The 23112-nt window shown below is 38.3% G+C and overlaps 1 protein-coding gene across 3 annotated transcripts in view; it reads left to right on the forward strand.

Moving 5' to 3' along the window:
- The window catches only part of LOC106065558 (secreted frizzled-related protein 1-like), a 107406-nt gene that overhangs the window by 38814 nt on the left and 45480 nt on the right, over positions 1-23112 (forward strand). For all 3 annotated transcript variants that reach the window (XM_056043115.1, XM_056043117.1, XM_056043116.1), the window contains exon 3: positions 14786-14922. In XM_056043115.1, the coding sequence (XP_055899090.1) occupies positions 14786-14922 (137 nt within the window). The remainder of the gene's footprint in view (positions 1-14785; positions 14923-23112) is intronic.

A 23112-nucleotide genomic window follows, 5' to 3' on the forward strand; every position in this document is an offset into this window, starting at 1 on the left:
TTCAAGATGAAACTTCGCATATAGTCGTATGGCTTGTTCGTTAAATTCTAAACTTACTAAAGCGTTGTGCTGATAATGCGAATGTCGTGGGTTCGATCCCCTTACAGGCCAATATATTTTTATCTATATTGAAAAAACAAAAAAAAAAATATGAATCTTGAGTTTACTATATTATTGTAACATTAAGTAGGAATAGATTGTTAAATGATAGCATTTCCATTGCCGTACGTACTTCTCAACGAATTGCCTTCATAAATACTCTCTTAATAATAAGTACTTTCAACTTTTCAATTGTTCTATTGCAATAATGACGTCCATTATTTGTTGTTATAATCCTCGTTCAGTGTTTACATTTGTATTGATCACAATAGATTCAGTGTTTACATTTGTATTGATCACAATAGATTCAGTGTTTACATTTGTATTGATCACAATAGATTCAGTGTTTACATTTGTATTGATCACAATAGATTCAGTGTTTACATTTGTATTGATCAGAATAGATTCAGTGTTTACATTTGTATTGATCAGAATAGATTCAGTGTTTACATTTGTGTTAATGTTTGGACAGTAGATACAACCTTTTGATTCCATTGTTTGGACAGTAGATACAACCTATTGATTCCAATGTTTGGACAGTAGATACAACCTATTGATTCCATTGTTTGGACATTAGATACAACCTATTGATTCCAATGTTTGGACAGTAGATACAACCTATTGATTCCAATGTTTGGACAGTAGATACAACCTATTGATTCCAATGTTTGGACAGTAGATACAACCTATTGATTCCAATGATTGGACAGTAGATACAACCTATTGATTCCAATGTTTGGACAGTAGATACAACCTATTGATTCCAATGTTTGGACAGTAGATACAACCTATTAATTCCAATGTTTGGACAGTAGATACAACCTATTGATTTCATTGTTTGGACAGTAGATACAACCTATTGATACCATTGTTTGGACAGTAGATACAACCTTTTGATTCCATTGTTTGGACAGTAGATACAACCTATTGATTCCAATGTTTGGACAGTAGATACAACCTATTAATTCCATTGTTTGGACAGTAGATACAACCTATTGATTCCAACGTTTGGACAGTAGATACAACCTATTGATTCCAATGTTTGGACAGTAGTTACAACCTATTGATTCCAATGTTTGGACAGGTGATACAACCTATTTATTCCAATGTTTGGACAGTAGATACAACCTATTGATTCCAATGTTTGGACAGTAGATACAACCTATTGATTCCAATGTTTGGACAGTAGATACAACCCTTTAATTCCAATGTTTGGACAGTAAATACAACCTATTAATTCCAATGTTTGGACAGTAGATACAACCCTTTAATTCCAATGTTTGGACAGTAAATACAACCTATTAATTCCAATGTTTGGACAGTAGATACAACCTATTGATTCCAATGTTTGGACAGTAGATACAACCTATTGATTCCAACGTTTGGACAGTAGATACAACCTATTGATTCCAATGTTTGGACAGTAGTTACAACCTATTGATTCCAATGTTTGGACAGGTGATACAACCCATTGATTCCAATGTTTGGACAGTAGATACAACCTATTGATTCCAATGTTTGGACAGTAGATACAACCTATTGATTCCAATGTTTGGACAGTAGATACAACCTATTGATTCCATTGTTTGGACAGTAGAGACAAACTTTGATATTGTCACTTTTGTTAGCGAGTTCTAAAAATGTTCGAGTTGCTAAGTAGAACAAATAAAATGGCGGCCGACAATTGAATAAGAAATCAAATGAAAACATAAAACTGAGGAAATTACGTTCAAACTTTGTTTTGTGTGTGTGTGTGTGTGTGTGTGTGTGTGTGTGTGTGTGTGTGTGTGTGTGTGTGTGTGTGTGTGTGTGGGTGTGTGTGTGGGTGTGTGGGTGTGTGGGTGTGTGGGTGTGTGGGTGTGGGTGTGGGTGTGGGTGCGTGCGTGCGTGTGTATGTGCGTGTGTGTGTGTGTGTGCGTGTGTGTGTGTGTGCGTGTGTGTGTACTAGTGTCTGGGTGATGTGACCTAATTACCCAACCAGAAACCTCGAGTTTGAATTTCTGTTGTTGATTGGATTTTTATGATGTTTATAATCGTAGACAGTTCTTGCTTATCATGTGCCTGTAGGTCTTACTTATGTTTTCATGTTAATTAATAGGTGAAGGTTGATCTGACTACGTTTTTATATTTTCTACCAGACGTGAGCCAAAAGCTGATGATGGACGCTGCGTGACAGTAATTTTTTTTTTTGGTAAGGGGATAGGGGCATGGGGGGGAGGCAGTTATATGCTTTAAGTATTAATCAGTCAAGATCAAAGTCACTTGAAGTCACCGTTGCTCTACAGCCCCCAGGAAGTGCACATATTCAAGTTTTAGAGCGGCCCGTGATTTTTGTTTTAGAAATGTATATGACCCAATGACCGAAAAGGGTTGCGCATCTTCTTCTTCTTCTCTTCTTATATAATACAGACATTACTTTAAAAAACAGAAGATGATTACCGCGTCACTTCATGTACCCATTAAAAGGAAGGGGGAGTCAGAGGCGCCCAAGTCCACACCAAGATTGGAACCCGAGCCGCGCGGTTTGGAGGCTTTTTTTTTAGACTTTGTTATATCCAGTGCAGCCCAGGAATACCTAATGTTGCAGTCTATTGCAGTCTGTGTCTGTCAAGTGAGATATATTTCGTCGGGTCTTCCTCAACTTCAAACCATCGCTCTGATTGTACGACTAGATCAAAGTACAAGTAAAGTTTCAGACCTTGCAGGGCAGATGTATATTTTTTGTTGGTCAAAGGGGGAGGGGGGGTTAACTAGCCAGCAAAACGACCAACCAACTTTACCTTTCCTAATTAAAGTCAGGTACCCATTAGAGCTGGGTGGAGTCAAAGGCGTCCTGAAAATCCCGAAATTAAAAATCGCAGTCTTCACCGAGATTCGAACCCAGGACCACAGGATGGTAATCCAAGTGCTTAACCACTCAGCCACCGCGCTCCCTTGTCCGACTAGATTATTCCTTTTTCTGACATTCATACGTGACTTAAGGATTCAAATTGACTTTAAAACTTACATTGTGTGTGTGTGTGTGTGAGTGTGCGTGTTGTGCATATACGTGGCTACTAAAAACAACTGACTTACCCCCCCCCCTCAAAAACTGTGTAGAATAGATCATACTTTTAAAAAATCCATTGCTATTTAAAACACACAATCATACAAGCGAAATGTAAAAAAAAAATATTTTGCAGTGAAAAGTTTTAAATGACTTTTTTATATTTTAAAAAAAAAAATTTAGACAAAACTCAAAACTGAGCGTTGCCGAAATAAACCCAGATCTCTCAACCGAGATAAACCCAGATAAACTCTGAGCGTTCAGACTACCATGGAAGACAATCCGTTTCATAAGAACCAGGTGAAGCATCTACGAGGCCGCTGCCAAGTAGGAAACGGTTGTTTAGATGGTTGTAAAAATAATTATTTGATCCCTCCACCGTTTCGGCTTAACTCCTCTCCCCCACCCCCCCGGTCCTTTTCCACCCCATTCCTTCGGACTAAAGTAGCGCAGTTATCTCCCCTCTCCCCGGAAGAACCATTCCTCCTATCCCATAATGACGTCATTGCCTAGTTGAAGGGAGACGACCCATATCACGTCTGCTGAAATCCAGAGACATGTGACTTTGTTGGACGATTGATGCGTATGTTGAGGGGAGGAGGGGGCTTGCGTGTTGTGGGTAAAAATGCCCCCCGCCCCCAAATCTACTAGTATATAAGTATTCCACAGTTGGTATAATTTTTTGCTATATTCAAATTAACTATATTTCAATAGAGCAATAGGAAGTCGTACCACTAATTCTGTTTTTAAACGAAAATTATTGCTATATTTGTATATATAGTATAGCCTTCGTATGTAGGCCTGGTTCTCACTACACGATTTGAATAAAGGGGAAACTTTACATTTTGGAGAAATTTATTGACGCTTAGTAAAAGTTACTTCACTTAGGACTAAAGAGTAAAAGTAAGTTTAGTTCCTCTTTTAGAGCTTGCGATCTATTGGGCAGATGATGTAAAGATCATCAGTTTCTGTGGCCCACGGTTATCGAGGCTGTCATGTGGCCAGCACAACGCCCAACAGCCTTTACTTTTCCCCAACTAATGTCAGGGACCCATTAGAGCTGGGTGGACTCCCTAAATTCAAAATCCTAGTCTTCACCAGGATTCGAACCAGGAATCGTCGGTTCGAAAGCCGAGCACCTTACCACTCAGCCACCGCTCATCCTTAGGATTAAGAGCAGATGGAAATATATCCCTTTATTTTTTTTTTAAACAAATGTAAAAAAAAAACAACAAGGTTACAAAGACAGTTTGTGTGGAAACACCAACTAAAAATCGGCCCCCGAAGTGGTCCACCCAGGCAGGTTTCAATATTTTCAGAAAGAACATCCGAATGAAATTATATCAAAGACAAATGAGAGATAAGAATGGAGAAAGAAGGTTGACAGATCTTGTGTAGTGCCCCAACGGTCCAGCAGATCAAAGGATAGATGCAGGTGAATGCAAAGTTAGATGTGAACCTGGCCTAACTAGTTCCCCTTTCAGACCTTGTGGTCTATAGGGCAGATGATGTAAAGTTCATCTATTTTTGTGGCCTACGGTTAACGAGGGTGTCATGTAGCCAGCACAATGACCAACCGCCTTTTCTTTTCCCATACTAATGCCAGGTACCCATTAGAGCTGGGTGGACTCAGAGGCGCCCAAGGATTCCAGTCTTGACCAGGATTCGAACCCGGGACCCCGGTTCGGACGTTAAGAGCTTTACCGCTCAACTACAGCGCCTCTCCTGGCCTAACTGTAGTCTTATAATTGATGCAATTGTTTTTGAAAAGGCTTGTTCAAATCCTGAATAAAAAAAAAAAAAAAAAAAAAAAAAAATTCCGCTGTAATAAAATTTTTAAGAAAATGCTTTTTACAAGATTATTATTCGTTTTAATTTAGGTCTAACTTATAATGCATACTAATTAGCTTTTTCTCTTTAAAAAACTGCTTGCATAAGTGATTTAAAAAATTAGATTTTTCGATTTCAGAAAAGAAAAAAGTAGCCGTTGCATCAGAACTTTGAATGGTCTAAAATATTGTGATGTCGGATTTTCACTATCTTTTCTAGTTTACGAGATCTAAACGGGACGGACGGACAGACGGACAGACATTTCACACATAACTAATAGCGTCTTTTCCCCTTTCGGGGGCCGCTTCCTCTTCTTCTTCTTCTAGCCAGCTTTATTGCTGCTGAGCTGTGAGCTCTTTTGCAGACTGTGCCAAGGAAAAAAAGTGTGCTGTTTTCTTCAGTTGTTCAGCACTGCCGTACAGGGTGTTGGTTATGTTGGGCCGCTAAAAAACAACACATTGCGCTATCGATTTATATTGATTTATATTGATTTAAATCGATTTATATTGATGGACTATTAGGGCACCCCGGGTGTTCTAATGACCGGTTTCCACCATTCCATTCTGCTCTCTTCCCTCGTCAGAGCATCACACGATGAAATGCCATTCCATGATGTTGTATTCCCATCATTCCCTTTGCCTTAAACTTCTTTTTCCTGGTACTGTTTCTTGTAGGAAGGTTTCTACAAGTCTTGTGAGCCTTGTGACAAGTCAAACCACTTGAGCATCAAAAGTTGTATCCTGTCACGTGCTTCAGATCTGAGCAAGTGACGACTCTCTGACCCGCCATTTTCTTCCATTTCTAGTTTGTTTTTTGTCAGTAAATATTATGTACGCCTATACTGTTTATTTTCTCGTCAGTTTACCTTATTCATCTATAACAAGCTAGCTCCTTGGTCGATTGCCAAAAAAAAATAAAAAATTTAAAATTAAATATGATAAAAATGCTATAAAATAATTTTATCAGTTTCCTTCCCTCCTTCCCAGCATTCATTTCTGTGACGTCTGCTTCTTGTCTATATTCCCGCCTCTCCCGCTGCTGGATGTTCCCTGTGAAACACTCGGCTGTTGCCAAATTGTTTCGTTCTACAAATAGACCAGGTTTTTCTCTAACGAGCTTTCATCTCTTGCTTCGAAAAACAGCACAAAAAAAAACCTCCTCATATTTTATATTCGTCATTCTGCGCCTCGAAAATTGACATTGATTATGCATTAGATTAGGGGAGTTGTCTAGATTTATGGAGTCTAGATTGAACACTTTTATTGCAACATTTGCAGGAGAAATTCACTTCGAGGTAGATTTTTGCGAGACTACAGATTCTACACATTATTAAAGCGATGAAAAAACAGTGCAAGTTGGCAGCAGAGTTTACATTATTGTTTCCAACTTTGAATCTGATATGTATAATGTATGTAACATTTCCAGGAGATGAACTACATTGTATTATTTCTTGGGGATTTTAAAAGTTGTTTCGCAATTATACCACGTTAGAACAGAACGGGCGCTACCGGAGGTCAAGCAAGACCTATCTTCAAAAGTCTCGAGTTTTTGCGTTTTTTTTGTTTTTTTTTTCAAGACGCGGAGTCGCTCACCAGAACTAAACGGAAACCGCTCCAAAGAAGGGGCAAATCACCAAAAGTCTCAAGTAGAATTGAGGTCTCTGACAAGATGGGTGGGGGTCTATCACAAAATGGGATTCTTTCACAAGACTGAGGTGTCTCACAAGATGGGTGGGGGTCTATCACAAAATGGGATTCTTTCACAAGACTGAGGTGTCTCACAAGATGGGTGGGGGTCTATCACAAAATGGGATTCTTTCACAAGAAGAGGTGTCTCACAAGATGGGGTTTCATGCATGAGATAGAAAACCAAAAAGACGTATAGAACTATTTGTATAATTAACAAACTTCTAATGGACGCACAATCTAATAATAGGAAAGCTACGCATTCTTCTAGCGCCGTTCCGTACCTCCAAAGTATGTTTTGATTTTAATCTCCCGGCCTCTCGCTAAAACTTGTCTTACTTATAGATTAGTATTGGAAGTTTGAGAAAGTTGAACTACACATCTTTATGCTATTGTATTCCTATGCTATGCGTACGTAGACCTCAATTTGGGGCTTGTGTTAGTTTATTTCATGTGCATTCACTTTCAGATACAATCCCATAATTCTCTTGGCCTTACTTCTTTTCATTATCCACTTGAGCCAAGTGGAAAGGGGGGGGGGATCACTCTAACACGACTAGCTCGCCAACTCATCCTCTGTCTTACTGTGTCTGTCTTACTGTGTCTGTCTTATCTTCAAAACAATTTGGACACAAAGTCTAGATCTACCTGCAGTTTCATAATTCAGGAATATCCCCCCCTTCCCCTGAACACTGACCTTTTTTTTTTTAAAGAACGATATTCAGTGAAAAGAAATGGTTTCTCTTGTAACACACACAAACATTTGTTATTGTATCTGTACAATTATTTACGTGTAAAACGCACACACACACACACAAAGCCTCGGTATGGTTCAAGGAAGAATATAGAAACCATTTTCTTAATAAGGCTAGTCTTCGAGTCCGAAGATTAGTGAGAAATGCAGCATTTCCCGTGGCTGTGCAGTCCCAGCTGTGACCTACATATTTTGTAACATCCAGGGCAAGCATAACCATTGTCCGCAGGTGGTCGATTTAGATTTTCTTTTTCTTTAGATTTTAATTAATATAAGCCTTTTAAATACTGAATCTACTACAAGTCCTAAGGGTCATTGTTTTGTCTTTAGGACAAATGCTTTGTAACTCTTCTACACTGTTTGAAGTCGAGAATCAACCTACGGACATCAACACATTTCATATAGGCATTATCCATAACGTAGCGAAAGGTGAAACTAGACAAGGGAGTGTGCTGCTTCAACTAGACAAGAGAGTGTGCTGCTTCAACTAGACAAGGGAGTGTGCTGCTTCAACTAGACAAGGGAGTGTGCTGCTTCAACTAGACAAGGGAGTGTGCTGCTTCAACTAGACAAGGGAGTGTGCTGCTTCAACTAGACAAGAGAGTGTGCTGCTTCAACTAGACAAGAGAGTGTGCTGCTTCAACTAGACAAGGGAGTGTGCTGCTTCAACTAGACAAGGGAGTGTGCTGCTTCAACTAGACAAGAGAGTGTGCTGCTTCAACTAGACAAGAGAGTGTGCTGCTTCAACTAGACAAGGGAGTGTGCTGCTTCAACTAGACAAGGGAGTGTGCTGCTTCAACTAGACAAGGGAGTGTGCTGCTTCAACTAGACAAGGGAGTGTGCTGCTTCAACTAGACAAGGGAGTGTGCTGCTTCAACTAGACAAGGGAGTGTGCTGCTTCAACTAGACAAGGGAGTGTGCTGCTTCAACTAGACAAGGGAGTGTGCTGCTTCAACTAGACAAGGGAGTGTGCTGCTTCAACTAGACAAGGGAGTGTGCTGCTTCAACTAGACAAGGGAGTGTGCTGCTTCAACTAGACAAGGGAGTGTGCTGCTTCAACTAGACAAGGGAGTGTGCTGCTTCAACTAGACAAGGGAGTGTGCTGCTTCAACTAGACAAGGGAGTGTGCTGCTTCAACTAGACAAGGGAGTGTGCTGCTTCAACTAGACAAGGGAGTGTGCTGCTCCCACGAGAATGAAATAGAGGAATAAATACATTTTCAAAATGTGTGTATAGGGGAAACTCATGTGTCATCGACTAGTGACTAGTATATCTAGGGTTCTTCCATCAAAGATGCCTTCATTTCATAATGGGCATACGCTGGCATGACTATCTTACAAAAGTAAATGTTCTGCTGGGGACCAGTGTTGACAATATAGAAGCACTACTTACCGTTCGACAGCTGCGCTATTTAGGACACCCATCCCATATGGGGGATGGCCACAGGCCACTTTTTTTTTCGGCGAGCGGTTTAAAGAAGAGTTCGTATAAGAGGTGCCCCCGGAATATCTCAGCAGTCGCCATTCGCCCTCACTTGCATAGAGAAAAGTATCTGGGAGCAGTTGGCCTCTGAAAGAGACAGTTGGAGAGCACTCAGTGGGCACACATTTTAGGTCCAAACAACAATCCCTTGCTTTATATACAGGTTCAGACGACGAAAGGAAAACTTAAAAAATAGAACTGGGGCGGACATTTGTCTTCATGCAGGTCGCAACTACGTTTGTGTGATCAGGTGAAACTCTGAAAACATTCTTAATCTTCAAAATTGAAGACAACGCCTCTGGCTTAAAGAAAATAAAACGCTACTATCATGGGTGTATTTCTCATAGCATTCATTTGTTTTCTCACTAGTCTAATCCTATTCCTAAAGGTCAGCACGACATGTCGGAGTCTAGAAACAATCCCTTCAACCCGCGATAAACACAGCCCTTGGTTCGTCTTCCGTGTTACCTCACGGCCACATTCTCATTGTCTCGTCTTCCCAACATCCTTCCTTCCAACATTGTGGGTTTTTTTTATCTTCAGCTCAATACAAACTTTTTTTTTTAGTTTGTGGTCCTTCTGACATCCTGCTTCCACTCTCTGACATCCTGCTTCCACTCTCTGACATCCTGCTTCCACTCTCTGACATCCTGATAGTGGCTTCCATTCTCTGACATCCTGCTACTGGCTTCCACTCTTCCACATGTTTTCTTGGGAAGTTCTTTCAGAAAGTAATGATTTTATAGACACATCTAGGTGATTAGACTTTTAGTGACTTTTTAAAATACCACACCCAGTAATTTCCACCAAGTGTCTATTTACAACAAGCTGCTAATGCCACTCTGAATTATTCGATGCAACATTGGTGGAAGAGGATAGAGAGTGTATCATACCAGTCGACAAGAAGAAAAATATTTAAAATATTAACAAAAAAAATAAAATTTAAAAATACATTTTTTTAAAAAGACAATACCTCCATTATTACATCTTAAAATATAATAAGAAAAAAAATTATTACATTTGGTTCCAAGCGAGTATCGAACACGTGATTTTGACACAGTCAGATGGCTGATTATATGTATTTATCTATTCTGCCAGCGGGAATTCATGCGTTTAGAAATTATTTTTTTATATTATCATTATATGGCCTTCTAGATCAAATACTAGACTTCGACTTCTGATTTAGAACTCTTTAGATCCAGCCTAGATTTAGATCACCTTCTGGTACTAGAATATAGATGTAAAATATAGTAGATTTACTTTAAAAAATATTAGTAAAAAAAATTGAAAGCAAATCTAAGCTCATCCTATTATCGTACAATTTCGGAACACTATGGCTGACTACGCCATGTTTTTTCTTCTTTCTTAGTGTGGTCACTCCAAATGTACATTTGTCTTTATTACTTTGAACAATTTTAATAGTGAAACTAGAACACCCCCCCCCCCCCCCATGGAACCTGTGATGCGGAACCTGTGATGCGGTCTCGTTTATAGATTTCAAATATATGAACTAGAAATAGTTTTTGCCATACGAGACAGTGTATGATCTAATGAAGTTCTCAAAACTACGAATCATATAAACGCTTAGTTCCTGTTTTGTGAAGACTTGAGTGAAACTTTAAGAACATTTTTTTCAAACATCTCGCTTCTATTGAAATGGCATCACAATTCTTTTGAATCCATCACGTACACAGTTACGTAATAAAGGAATAGAAACTTGTTGGCCTCAGATTCAAGGATGTAGACCTACTTTCACTCTGCTGCACAGTAACTCGCACTAGAAGAATGAGCCAGACATTGGTTTGATCTGGCTGTCAAAACATGAGCAAATAAAGTTGTTTCTTGTAGCCAAAATTAACTACGCCAATCAACGTTCAAACCTTCTGAAACAAATAGTTCAACAAGCTAATCGGAGGATGTTGTGAAGGATGTCAAATGTATGAACAGTTGTTTTTTTATATATACTTGCCTCCGTGGATGGATTTTTATGCTGTCAATCTTTCTTTCATGCTCAGAATTAAGCAAACAAACAAAAAGAAATGAACAGCGTATTGGAAATTTTATTTCCCCAAAGACTGTTTTAAGATTTTACTATTTGCAAACATCAAAATAGTATGATGTAAACTTGCTACTTATGATCACCCGAAAGCAGTATTCTTTTAGTTTTAATACTAAGTAGGCTATGCGAATTATGCATACAATTGTAAACTACTATTTTCAAAACAAGCTGACAATGCAGTTCTTATGCCTAAGTTATTTTCTTCATATCTACTATACTGGACATTTGGACATTTAAATTCTCTGTTGTCGTCATCGTATTTTATCAAGATAAACAGAAAACAATGCTTTGTACTAGATCTAGAACAACAACAAGAATAAATCTGTGTGATTAATACTATTTTTACCCATCGTTTGTGTTTAGCTTCCTCAATGCGCTATGATCCTAATCACTGGGAACTTATCTACAGACAAATCCTAAGTTAAACAATGGAGGCTTTTCTCTACTGAAAGAAAACAAATGGGGGACAACCCTTGGGCATTTTAAGGTTTAAAGCTATTGTCAAGTTTTGTTAAACAACGCAGCACAAAAAAAAAACAACAGAGTCTTTTGATTTGATTTGCATACGTAATGTACATGTTAAGATTAGACCAAAAAAGATTAATTATAATTTCGAGTCATAAGTGACTCATGAGTCAATTCGTTTTGATTAACATCTGCCATTTGCATTGCGTGGGTATCTCTGGTTTGTAATACGGACACCCAAAGTCTAAGATATAACACAGAGAGACAAAGTAGTAAAAAATTTAAAAAAGCCAAAAAGAACAAAACAACAATAAAATAGGAGGTTCGATACGATAGTTAACAGACAGTGGCCCATGCCAGTTATGTCAGCACAAAGTGAACGATGAAATTCGGTGGGCCAGGCGGGCCATGTCAGCACAAAGTCAACGATGTGATTTCCAATGGCGCTGATAGGTTTAGTTGCAGACGATACTAGATCTACTTCAAATCGCGACACACGCCACCTGGTGATAAATTACGATCATGATTTTTAGAGTTATGATACAGGCTGGTGAGAGTCTATGATACAGGCTGGTGAGTGTCTATGATAAAGGCTGGTGAGTGTCTATGATACAGGCTGGTGAGTGTCTATGATACAGGCTGGTGAGTGTCTATGATACAGGCTGACTAGTGTCTATGATACAGGCTGGTGAGTGTCTATGATACAGGCTGGCGAGTGTCTATGATACAGGCTGGCGAGTGTCTATGATACAGGCTGGCGAGTGTCTATGATACAGGTTGACGAGTGTCTATGATACAGGTTGACGAGTGTCTATGATACAGGCTGGTGAGTGTCTATAATACAGGCTGGTGAGTGTCTATGATACAGGCTGGTGAGTGTCTATGATACAGGCTGGTGAGTGTCTAAGATACAGGCTGGCTAGTGTCTATGATACAGGCTGGCTAGTGTCTATGATACAGGCTGGTGAGTGTCTATGATACAGGCTGGCTAGTGTCTATGATACAGGCTGGTGAGTGTCTATGAGTGTCTATGATACAGGCTGGCTAGTGTCTATGATACAGGCTGGTGAGTGTCTATGATACAGGCTGGTGAGTGTCTATGATACAGGCTAGCTAATGTCTATGATACAGGCTGGTGAGTGTCTATGAGTGTCTATGATACAGGCTGGTGAGTGTCTATGATACAAGCTGGTGAGTGTCTATGATACAGGCTGGTGAGTGTCTATGAGTGTCTATGATACAAGCTGGTGAGTGTCTATGATACAAGCTTGTGAGTGTCTATGATACAAGCTGGTGAGTGTCTATGATACAAGCTGGTGAGTGTCTGCTGCATGTGGGCCTTTTTTAAAAAAAACCTTACGAAATCCATTCTGTTATTTGATATTCTGAGTAGCGCATTTCTAAAATAATTTAAAAAGTTACCAATCATATACTTTTTTTTTTTAATTATATCAAAATTCAATTTAATTAACCAAAAGTCCGCTAGAAAATTGTAGATAGTTGTCTTGAATTAACTTGAAAGTTTTCCACGTTCTGCTTTGACGGGCTAGCCCAAATATCCAGGAAGACAACAGGGGCTGACAGCTGGTAGATTCGACCTCTGGACGCGTGACAACAATTCGTTGCGCATTCTACATTGCCAGGCAGCCATCTGCTTTATTTTCGAAACTAAATTCTCTAAATACTATTGGTTTAGTTCATAAAGTCAACATTATATCTAAATACTATTGGTTTAGTTCATAAAGTCAACATTATATCTAAATACTATTGGTTTAGTTCATAAAGTCAACATTATATCTAAATACTATTGGTTTAGTTCATAAAGTAAACATTATATCTAAATACTATTGGTTTAGTTCATAAAGTAAACATTATATCAATGAATCATTCCTTCAGCATCAACAACATACATCCAGGATCAAAGTCTGAGGTATCAACACTTATCAACTTCATCAACTTCTTGGTGCTTCTACCATGAGATCTAGTCCACGGATTTTGTTTTCACAACACACTCATTGCCTCCCTTGACTGTCTAGGAACATTGTGTTCATATTTCCAGCAGTTATTGCATCATTTCCACATTGCCCTTATCTTATCTTATACAATACAGACGTTACTTCAAAAAAGAAGATTACGTCCTACGCGTCATGCATTTAGTCATGCACGTTAACCAATGACTTAAATTCTGTCAAGTCACTGGTTTTCCTGGCTAGCTCAAGCAACCCATTCCATGCTCTAATAGCACTAGGGAAGAAGGAGTATTTGTACAAATTTGTCTTAGCATATGGAACGAGGAATGTGCCTTTATCTTTGTGTCTTTCAGAGTATTTTATTAGATCTTGTTTTTGTATTTAAAGATTATGTCTAAGTGTTTTATGTATAATTGCTACTTTACTTTTGAGTCTTCTCTCCTGAAGGCTTTCTAAATTTAGTGATTTTACTAAAGGTGTTATTCTAGTCAAATGCTCTATTTTGTGTCTGTTCCAGTTTCTTAATGTTTTCTTGTGTTCAGGATGCATATTCTATTATTGGCCTAACCAAGGTTAAATAACATTTTAGTTTTCTGTTCTTATTTGGTTAATAGAAATTTCTTTTAATAAACCCTAATGCTTTTTTAAAAATAGTTTCATCAATATGTGGATTCCGTGACAGTTTTGTCATTTATTATTACTCCTAGGTATTTTGCATTTTTAGTCTGTGTTCCTGGTTTACCGTGTGATGTTTGACAAATTTATTCTTTCCCATTCGACCACAAACATCGAAACAGAGCATAGAACTTTTCATGTAGATTAAAATTTGAATAGATTGTAATTTATATATCAAAATCACCATTCGATAAACATGGGAGACCGTCATTCAAGCTGTCAGATTTCTCACTCAAAGTCATTGCTCGTGTATGTCCTCGCGTTCTTGAAATCAATCGCACCGCTCTGCACAAGTTGAATCAAAGAAATGTGCACCAGGAGGGTGGAGCTTGGGGAGAGATACAAGAAAGAAAACACACAATAATTGTGTCCTGCTCCTTTACTAACGTATGAATGTCTATATATAATACATTTTATTTAAGCAGTCCTCTTTGTACTATTTGTAAACTGACCAACTGATCCTCAATGTACTGTTTGTAAACTGACTGACTGTCCCTCACTGTATTATTTGTAAACTGACCATCTAGCTGACTGTTCTTCCCTGTAGTATTTGTTAACTGACCAATTGACCGACTGTTTCTCCCGCTCTATTTGCAAACTGACCGACTGTTTATCCCTATATTCATTTGCAAACTGACCGTTTGTCCATGTACTATTTGTAAACTGACCGTTTGTTCGTATACTACTGTAAAGTGACCAAGCGTTCCTCGTCTTCTGCAGGTCCCTCTGTGAAGGAGTACAGGCCAACTGTGTTGGTAATATGAAGGCGTTTGGCTTCGACTGGCCGGATATGTTGAAGTGTGACAAGTTCCCATTGGATAATGATATGTGCATCAAACTGATTCATGATAAGAAACGTGAGTACTGGGGCAACATCTGGGCATTGTAGCTTTTAAATCATGGGGCAACATCTGGGCATTGTAGCTTTTAAATCATAGGGCAACATCTGGGCATTGTAGCTTTTAAATCATAGGGCAACATCTGGGCATTGTGGCTTTTAAATCATAGGGCAATATTTGGGCAGTGTAGCTTTTAAATCATAGGGCAACATCTGGACATTGTAGCTTTTAAATCATAGGGCAACATCTGGGCATTGTAGCATTTAAATCATAGGGCACACATTTGGGCACAGTAACTTTATAAGGGGGCAACATCGGTGCAGAGTAGCTTTAAATTCCTTTTGCAACATCTGGGCATACTAGCTTTAGAATTATATAGTACCATTTAGGTAAAGTTGCTTTATAATCATGGAGACACATCTGGGGAAAGTAGCTTGTGGAAACATAGAGCGACATCTGGGCAAAATAGATTCAGAATCGTGGGTCAACATCTGGACATAATAACTTTATAAGGAGGTAACATCTGGACATAATGGCTTTATAAGGAGGTAACATCTGGACATAATGGCTTTTTATGGATGTAACATCTGGGCATAATGGCTTTTTATGGATGTAACATCTGGACATAATAGCTTTATAAGGAGATAACATCTGGACATAATAGCTTTATAAGGAGGTAACATCTGGACATAGCTTTATAAGGAGGTAACATCTAGACATAATAGCTTTATAAGGAGGTAACATCTGGACTTAGCTTTATAAGGAGGTAACATCTGGACATAATAGCTTTATAAGGAGGTAACATCTGGACATAATGGCTTTATAAGGAGGTAACATCTGGACATAGCTTTATAAGGAGGTAACATCTAGACATAATAGCTTTATAAGGAGGTAACATCTGGACTTAGCTTTATAAGGAGGTAACATCTGGACATAATAGCTTTATAAGGAGGTAACATCTGGACATAATGGCTTTATAAGGAGGTAACATCTGGACATAATGTCTTTTTATGGATGTAACATCTGGGCATAATGGCTTTATAAGGAGGTAACATCTGGACATAATGGCTTTTTATGGATGTAACATCTGGGCATAATGGCTTTTTATGGATGTAACATCTGGACATAATAGCTTTATAAGGAGGTAACATCTGGACATAATAGGTTTATAAGGAGGTAACATCTGGACATAGCTTTATAAGGAGGTAACATCTGGACATAATAGCTTTATAAGGAGGTAACATCTGGACATAATGGCTTTATAAGGAGGTAACATCTGGACATATTGGCTTTATAAGGAGGTAACGAATCTTGCCTTGAGTCCACCTGATATTAATTGTGGAAAGTTATGGCGGTTGGTCGTTGTGCATGACATCCTCGTTACCCGTGAGCCATAGAAACATATTACCTTCACGTCCTTTGCCCTATAGATCTCAAGCTCTGAATGTGTAAGATCAGGGCAAACAACTCTGTGGGATTTAAAACATCATATCATTAACCAGAAGCTATTGTCGGTCAAAGCACTGACTAAACGCCTTGGTCTGTGCCTAACACCATTACCTGTGTGGGAGATAGTACCTTTGAGATAAATCATTGTCTGTCTCATCTTGAAGTAAACAATATTGAATGTCTGACAGGGTGTTGTTTTTTAAACTATTCACTATAGTTTGCCGGAAGTCTGTCTGGTGACAGCAAACATTGAAAAACTAAGATACTATTCTATTCAGATAAGCACTCAAAAACGAAGTCAAATGAATGGGGGTGAGCTTCCACTTGAGGGGGGTCCCCAAATGAATGGGGGTGAGCTTCCACTTGAGAGGGGTCCCCAAATGAGTGTTTTTTTTTACATTAAAAATTTAATATTAAGCAAAATGCTGGGGCCCTCAAAGAGGTCAAGCCCACCGGGCTCCCAAACGATGGAAAATTCCTAGCTACGCCCTTGAGCATCAGGCCCCAATTAGCATCAGACCCCCAAATAGCCATCACTAGCGACGCCTCTATAAACAGAGAAAGAGACTGGAAGTTAAATACATTTGCAATAGTGATCATGTAACCAAACAACACTGGTCTGTCTTAGAGAAGATCAGGTCTCATGTTGAACTAAATGCACATTTTGGTAAGCAGGGACTTCTTGTCTCTCCCATTTGTCTCAACTCGCTATACCTTTTTTTTTAAACATCACTCCGTCTGTCTGTCTGTCTGTCTGTCTGTCTGGTCCCAATCTTTCTCCCACTTCTCATTCTCGGATCAAGTTGAAACTTTTGATGACAACACATGAATCAATAAAAAAAAAAAACAATTAGTTCATCAATTAACTATCATTAATTAATATTGTTTTATATGGAAAATTTAAGACATAACGGGAGATAGGCCTGGCAATAATGAGAGATATGGCAGCGAATGGGACTTGACATGCCAGACATTAGACACGAAAACGTCGCAAGACCAGGAGAGTAACTTTCACATTGGTATACAGTAATGATTGATTCAATAGAATTCATGCAACTTCACTAAATATAAGGCAGGTTTTATAATCTTCTCTCGACGGATCCATTTTGTTCTTCCCCTTATATTAATTTAATTTATTAAGCGTGTGCGTTGATAACAATACATTAAAGAAAGTTTAACGTTTCAACGAATGAAACAAACCAACAATGACTATAAGTCAACCAATACAAATGTTGGGTGAGTAAAAAAGTTAAATGTGACTTTGGTCACTTAGCTCAGAACCTCTTTAAAGTACGATCAAAAGAATTATTTTTAATAAATTCACATTTATGGAACATTTACATACACAAAAAAGGGTCGTAATCAGGCTACATTATGTATAGTGTGAATAATTGATTGTTTGAATCGCTTTTTTAACAGACTTAAATTGTAACCAGGAAAACGTATAAGTGATTAATGGCACTACAAATGTTTTCTGGGGGATTGACCCCCATACATTAGTTCGTCACATTTATCTTGGACATTATGTTGGTTGATTTGAAACACTCATATCAATATCATCTTGTATTCAACTTGAACTCTTTTTAAAACGTAATAACAAAATTTGAAAACTTCTTTATCAGTTTAATTCTAATTAATTTTAGAGAAACTTTTGATCAGAAAATGTGTTGCATTCAGAACAATCTGCTCTTAAAAAGACCATCTTGCCTTTATTAGTTTTAAACAGGAGCACCTGACAGCAAATAGTTTCTGGAAAAGACAGCGAGTTACATATTGGAAGCCAAAAGGAAAGGTATTGCCGAAGTCTGGCAGAGATGGCGATAAGAGAACTTAAACTGACCCCCCCCCCCCCCCCAGTAGACGACGTGTTTTTCTGCGTTAAATGTGGCAAACTATGAAACTCACACGTATGAAATACTGTGCATATTCTTAATTTTAAGACTCGTAGACAATGTTTATTCAGTGACGAAATATGCCGTCTTGCCAGGTTGTTCTATCCACCACAATACACACATTCTACATACACATTTTTTTTTGGTTCACATTGTGCAAGAGTAAAAAAAAAAAAAAAAACTGATAAAGGAATAATAAAATTCTAGACAAACGTAGACATGGCAAGCTACACAAGGGAGAGAATGAAGTGGAGCTAACTGGGCTTGCAGACAATTAGCAGGAATTATAGCTCTTGTCAGACCTGCCAAAGACTCCAATGTAACCAAAGAGTGAAGAACCCCAAGGGCGTTTTGGGTAGAACGCCAAGATTTGAGGATGAACTCTGAAGTTAACTTGTCTTTACGTAATTTAATGTACATTTCATATGGATGGAATTCATCATCATCATCCTCACTCCTTTGAGTTCCTCGTGGAACATAGGGCCACAGCTAAAACACGCCACTCTCCACGGTCTCTTGCTAGCTTTTTGATGGCTTCCCAGCTCTTTCAGGTCCTCTCGGCTTCACCTAGTACACTGCGTCGCCATGTTCTTTTTGGTCTTCCTCTACGTCTTGTTCCCTGGGAGTTCCACTCTAAGACCTGCCTAGCTCTGTTATTTATATTTTTTCTAAGGGTGTGACCAATCCATCTCCACTTCCTCTCTAAGATCTGTACCTCTTATATTTTTCAGTCTACTCATCTCCCACAGTTTGGTGTTTTCTATTTTGTCATGCCAGTGTATTTTTAGGATATTTCTCAGGCATCTGTTGATGAATCTGTACTTTTTTAAAATTCTTATTTTAGTCTTGTTTGAGATGTGCGGAGATTTCCAGGTTGGTTTTAGCTGTGTAAATGTCTGACGCGCTAGATTTATACGGCGTTTAATATCTTCATCTGCTCCACCTGATACACTGACTACACTCACAAGGTATAAAATTATCTACTTGATCTATGGTCTCAGAGTCCACTTCAATGTCTCCAATTTGTTTATTGTTTACTTTAAGTACTTTTGTGTTTTTTTGGTGGTTTATTTTGAGGCCTACTCTTCACTTAAAGCTGTAACCTTTTCTTGCATATCCTCTAGTCTGTGTGATAATTAGGCTATGTCATCGGCGAATTCCAGATCTTCCAGCTATTGGATTCCTTTCCCTGAATTTGAGTAGGCTTCTTTTGTGACCCAATCCAATACTAGAAGGAACAGGAGTGGTGAAAGAAGACATCCCTGTTTGACTCCTGTTGTGACTGGAAATTCCTCTGAAAGCTTGCCACAGTAGCAGGTGAAACCATCATAAAGGTTTATAATTATTGTTATTATTTTATTTAGGATATCGAAATCTCTCAGTACATCTCAGATAGATTCTCTGCGGATGGAATTGATTGTGTTTAAATGTATATATGTGCATCTTTTATGCCGTAAGCAATTCTGATAATTATTTTCTCTTATTTAAATTGTAATAATAACTTTAAAAAATAAAACATAGTTTATCAACACTTATTGATTTTGTACGGAAGTACACCGAACGGATTACTGCCCTTGTATCAAGATCTCTAAGAACTACTGAGTAGGAACTTTCTGTACAACAACCAAACTTGTAGTAAGTATTTGTGACCAGATCTGACCAAGTGATACCATACTGTAATTATTTTGTATGTCTGCTTTTCTTTTAATTGAACTACATAAATAAAGCTCTTTAAGTATTTCTGATTTAGCATTTTTTTTTTTTACATTTTAATGGAATTGAAAATTTGAAGGATATGTTCATTTCAAAAATTTTTCAATTTCAATATATATCCATTCGAAATTATCTCCTTTTGAAAATATGTCCATTCGAAATTATCTCCTTTTGAAAATATGTCCATTTGAAAATATGCCCATTTGAATATATGTCCATTTGAAAATATGTCCATTTGAAAATATGTTTATTGAAAGATATGTCCATTTGAAAATATGTCATTTTTTTATAAGTCCATATGATGGAAAATGTCCATTGCTAGAACGTGTTTACGTTCGTTGGAAAAAAAAAGTTCATTTGAAGAACTGTTCTTTTCTAAAGAGAGTAGAAAGTATCCATTTCAAAACTATTTTAAGGAAACCAAAATTCCTCTACGTTCTCAGTTTCCAATAGGAGAACTCCGCCAGCCCTGTTTGTTTCTGAGATGAAAGTAATATTGAGAAGTAGTTTCCAGATCATTTAGTTCTCTCTCTATAATTTGTTTGTTTTGAAATGAATTGTGGGGCCAGTATCTCAACCTAGCTTCTTGTTTGGTTTGTGTATGCTGCTTCTAAGAGCATGATGAACATTCTCACGTGACACTCCAAGGGGGCGTGTCTGACTGGTTGTGAACTTCCGGAACGACATTCTCCAAGAACGAGACAAAGTAAAAGAAAACTACGACATTGTATTTGAATTTAAAATTTACATACATTTCTTTTAAATTTACAAGTGATGACCATACTTCCTACTCATCCACAATTAGGGGACGTGTCTCACTGGGTCGACCGCCCTTTCTATCACTAGACTGGCGTTTCCGCCGCTGAAAAGTTTTCTTTTCTCGAGCTTTGCATGTACAGCAGCATGACTTGATTAGTCCTGGCTGCATTGCAGTAATACCGGCAATTACATTGCAATCATTCTACCTTGCAGCATTCCAGAGACATTCTTCAGAAACTCGGCCAAGTATTACTGTATTCTTTCAAGTGCATTCGGCATAAATAGAACCCTATGTTTATCTTCTTACTGTAATGTTGCAGAACTCAAAAAAAAAAAAGTTATCTGGGTATTTCAAACTAAACTGCTCATTAGACTTTACCGACCGGGGGGGGGGGGGGATGGTCGAGCGTTAAAGCATTAGAAATTATTGTTTAATATTTGACTAATAATTGTTAACAAAAAACAATGTTTAAGATGAAATTCAGTATAAGATATCTACAAAAAAAATGTCCATGATAAGAATTCTTTCCTTTAGCTTACACAGTCTTCATGGGTTCTGAGATAATCCTGGACACTGGACTGGTACTTCCACAGTCTTCATGGGTTCTGAGATAAACCTGGACACTGGACTGGTACTTCCACGGTCTTCATGGGTTCTGAGATAAACCTGGACACCGGACTGGTACTTCCACAGTCTTCATGGGTTCTAACTGAGATAAACCTGGATACTGGACTGGTACTTCCAAATCTCGTCTCATAACGTTCATTCTATTCGCCATAGGCTAGCTATAATCTTAACAGTTTGCGCATCTTCTTATATAGAAATCATTAAACGCTAGACTATTATTAGAAGAACCTGATTATGTAAAGCTCAGTGGTAAGACTCCTTATTGACGTATTACAACAAATAAATAGAAGGAATACTAACAGACCAGCATCAGATTTATAAAGTAGGAACTGATTTTGAAACCAAAAAAACTTTTACTTGAGTTTTTAATAAACAAATGAAATGAAAGTCTATCTTGTGCTTGTAACCAAAACGGACGTAATTTTTGTTTATAACGGTACTGAACAGTAATACTGAAAGTTGAACTATCACATCGCTCATCGGCTCCTGACATCAGTAGTGGACACTTAAAACAATAGCTCTTCGAGCTCTCGGCGTGTTGGCTGCTTGAATAAAACCATTCTTTCTTGAAGAGGTCCAAGTCAATGCCTATGTAAGACATCGCTATTTCCGATACATCCGGCACTCCGGGCGCATGGACTAGAATACATGGCCGAAGGCCGAGCACACCGGGAACCCCCTCCATTTTCCTATGTTGTACCAAGCTAACCGTGCAGGACTCGCCATTATTGTAACAGTCCCTTGAGGAACGGCGCATGGATTATCGACAGGGACGTGGAAGCTCTATTTCAACTCTGCACCGTGCAATGGGAAAGCTCTCGCATTCCCTTGGACACTCCCACAGGAGTTTTGTTTTGCTATTCATTTAGCCTAATCACTTCCTCAAGTCATTGTTTCCAGCCGAGTGCCACGTTGAGACTGACTAGCGTGCCTGGGAGTGTTCAGGCCTACTAGGACTTGTTCTCTATACAACTCACTTGTTGTCCTAGACAAGGAGCACAGGTCAAGTTGGGACTAGCCGATACTAAAGTGTAAGAAACATTCGAGGCTTGATCGTCATTAGATCATCAGTACGTCCTGGAACTGGTTTTTCTCATGTAGATCTCATCAACAGAACTATGATACGTCATATTTAGGAGACATTTCACCTTTCTGCAAAAGAACGCTTCGATTCGATCTTGTTGTAGACGCTTCTTGCGAAAACAGTATGACCCCACTTACAAGTTGAAATGGCGTCAGCTTAATCAATTATATAATTCATTTTTTTTTTACAATACCTCTATTCAAGTCGTAACTTCATGGAAACAAAAACCTGAAAGGTGGACACGGATCTAAAAAAAAAAAAAAAATCCGGCTCAAATGATTTTCCTAGAAATGTTACAGTTGGTATTTAATTTTGGAAAAAGCTCGTTTGCCACACTGGGTAAACTTTGGTTTGACCGTTTTTAATTTGTCTAAGTTAAAAAAAAAAAAGAAAAATGTGTCTAGAGAACGAGAGAATATTTATCTTGAACGGACTTCGCACGTCTTCGGGTGTTTCCGCATGTAGTCACTAATCCTTCAAGAGTTGAATCAATTCATGTTCAGTAACAAAGTTCACAACGACTTCTAACACTAGATCTAAAGGTCTAGCATTGGAGTATTCTAAAGTCTATACATTGGCTAAACCAGGATTCTTTCTCGGGCAGGGAGGGGACATGGAGAGGGGTACAAAATGTTCTTTATTAAAATCTTACATTCATTAGTTGTTAAGAGAATAATGTCTCT

This window comes from Biomphalaria glabrata, chromosome 10 (genome assembly GCF_947242115.1).
Source record: "Biomphalaria glabrata chromosome 10, xgBioGlab47.1, whole genome shotgun sequence".
Taxonomy (NCBI): Eukaryota; Metazoa; Mollusca; class Gastropoda; family Planorbidae; genus Biomphalaria; species Biomphalaria glabrata.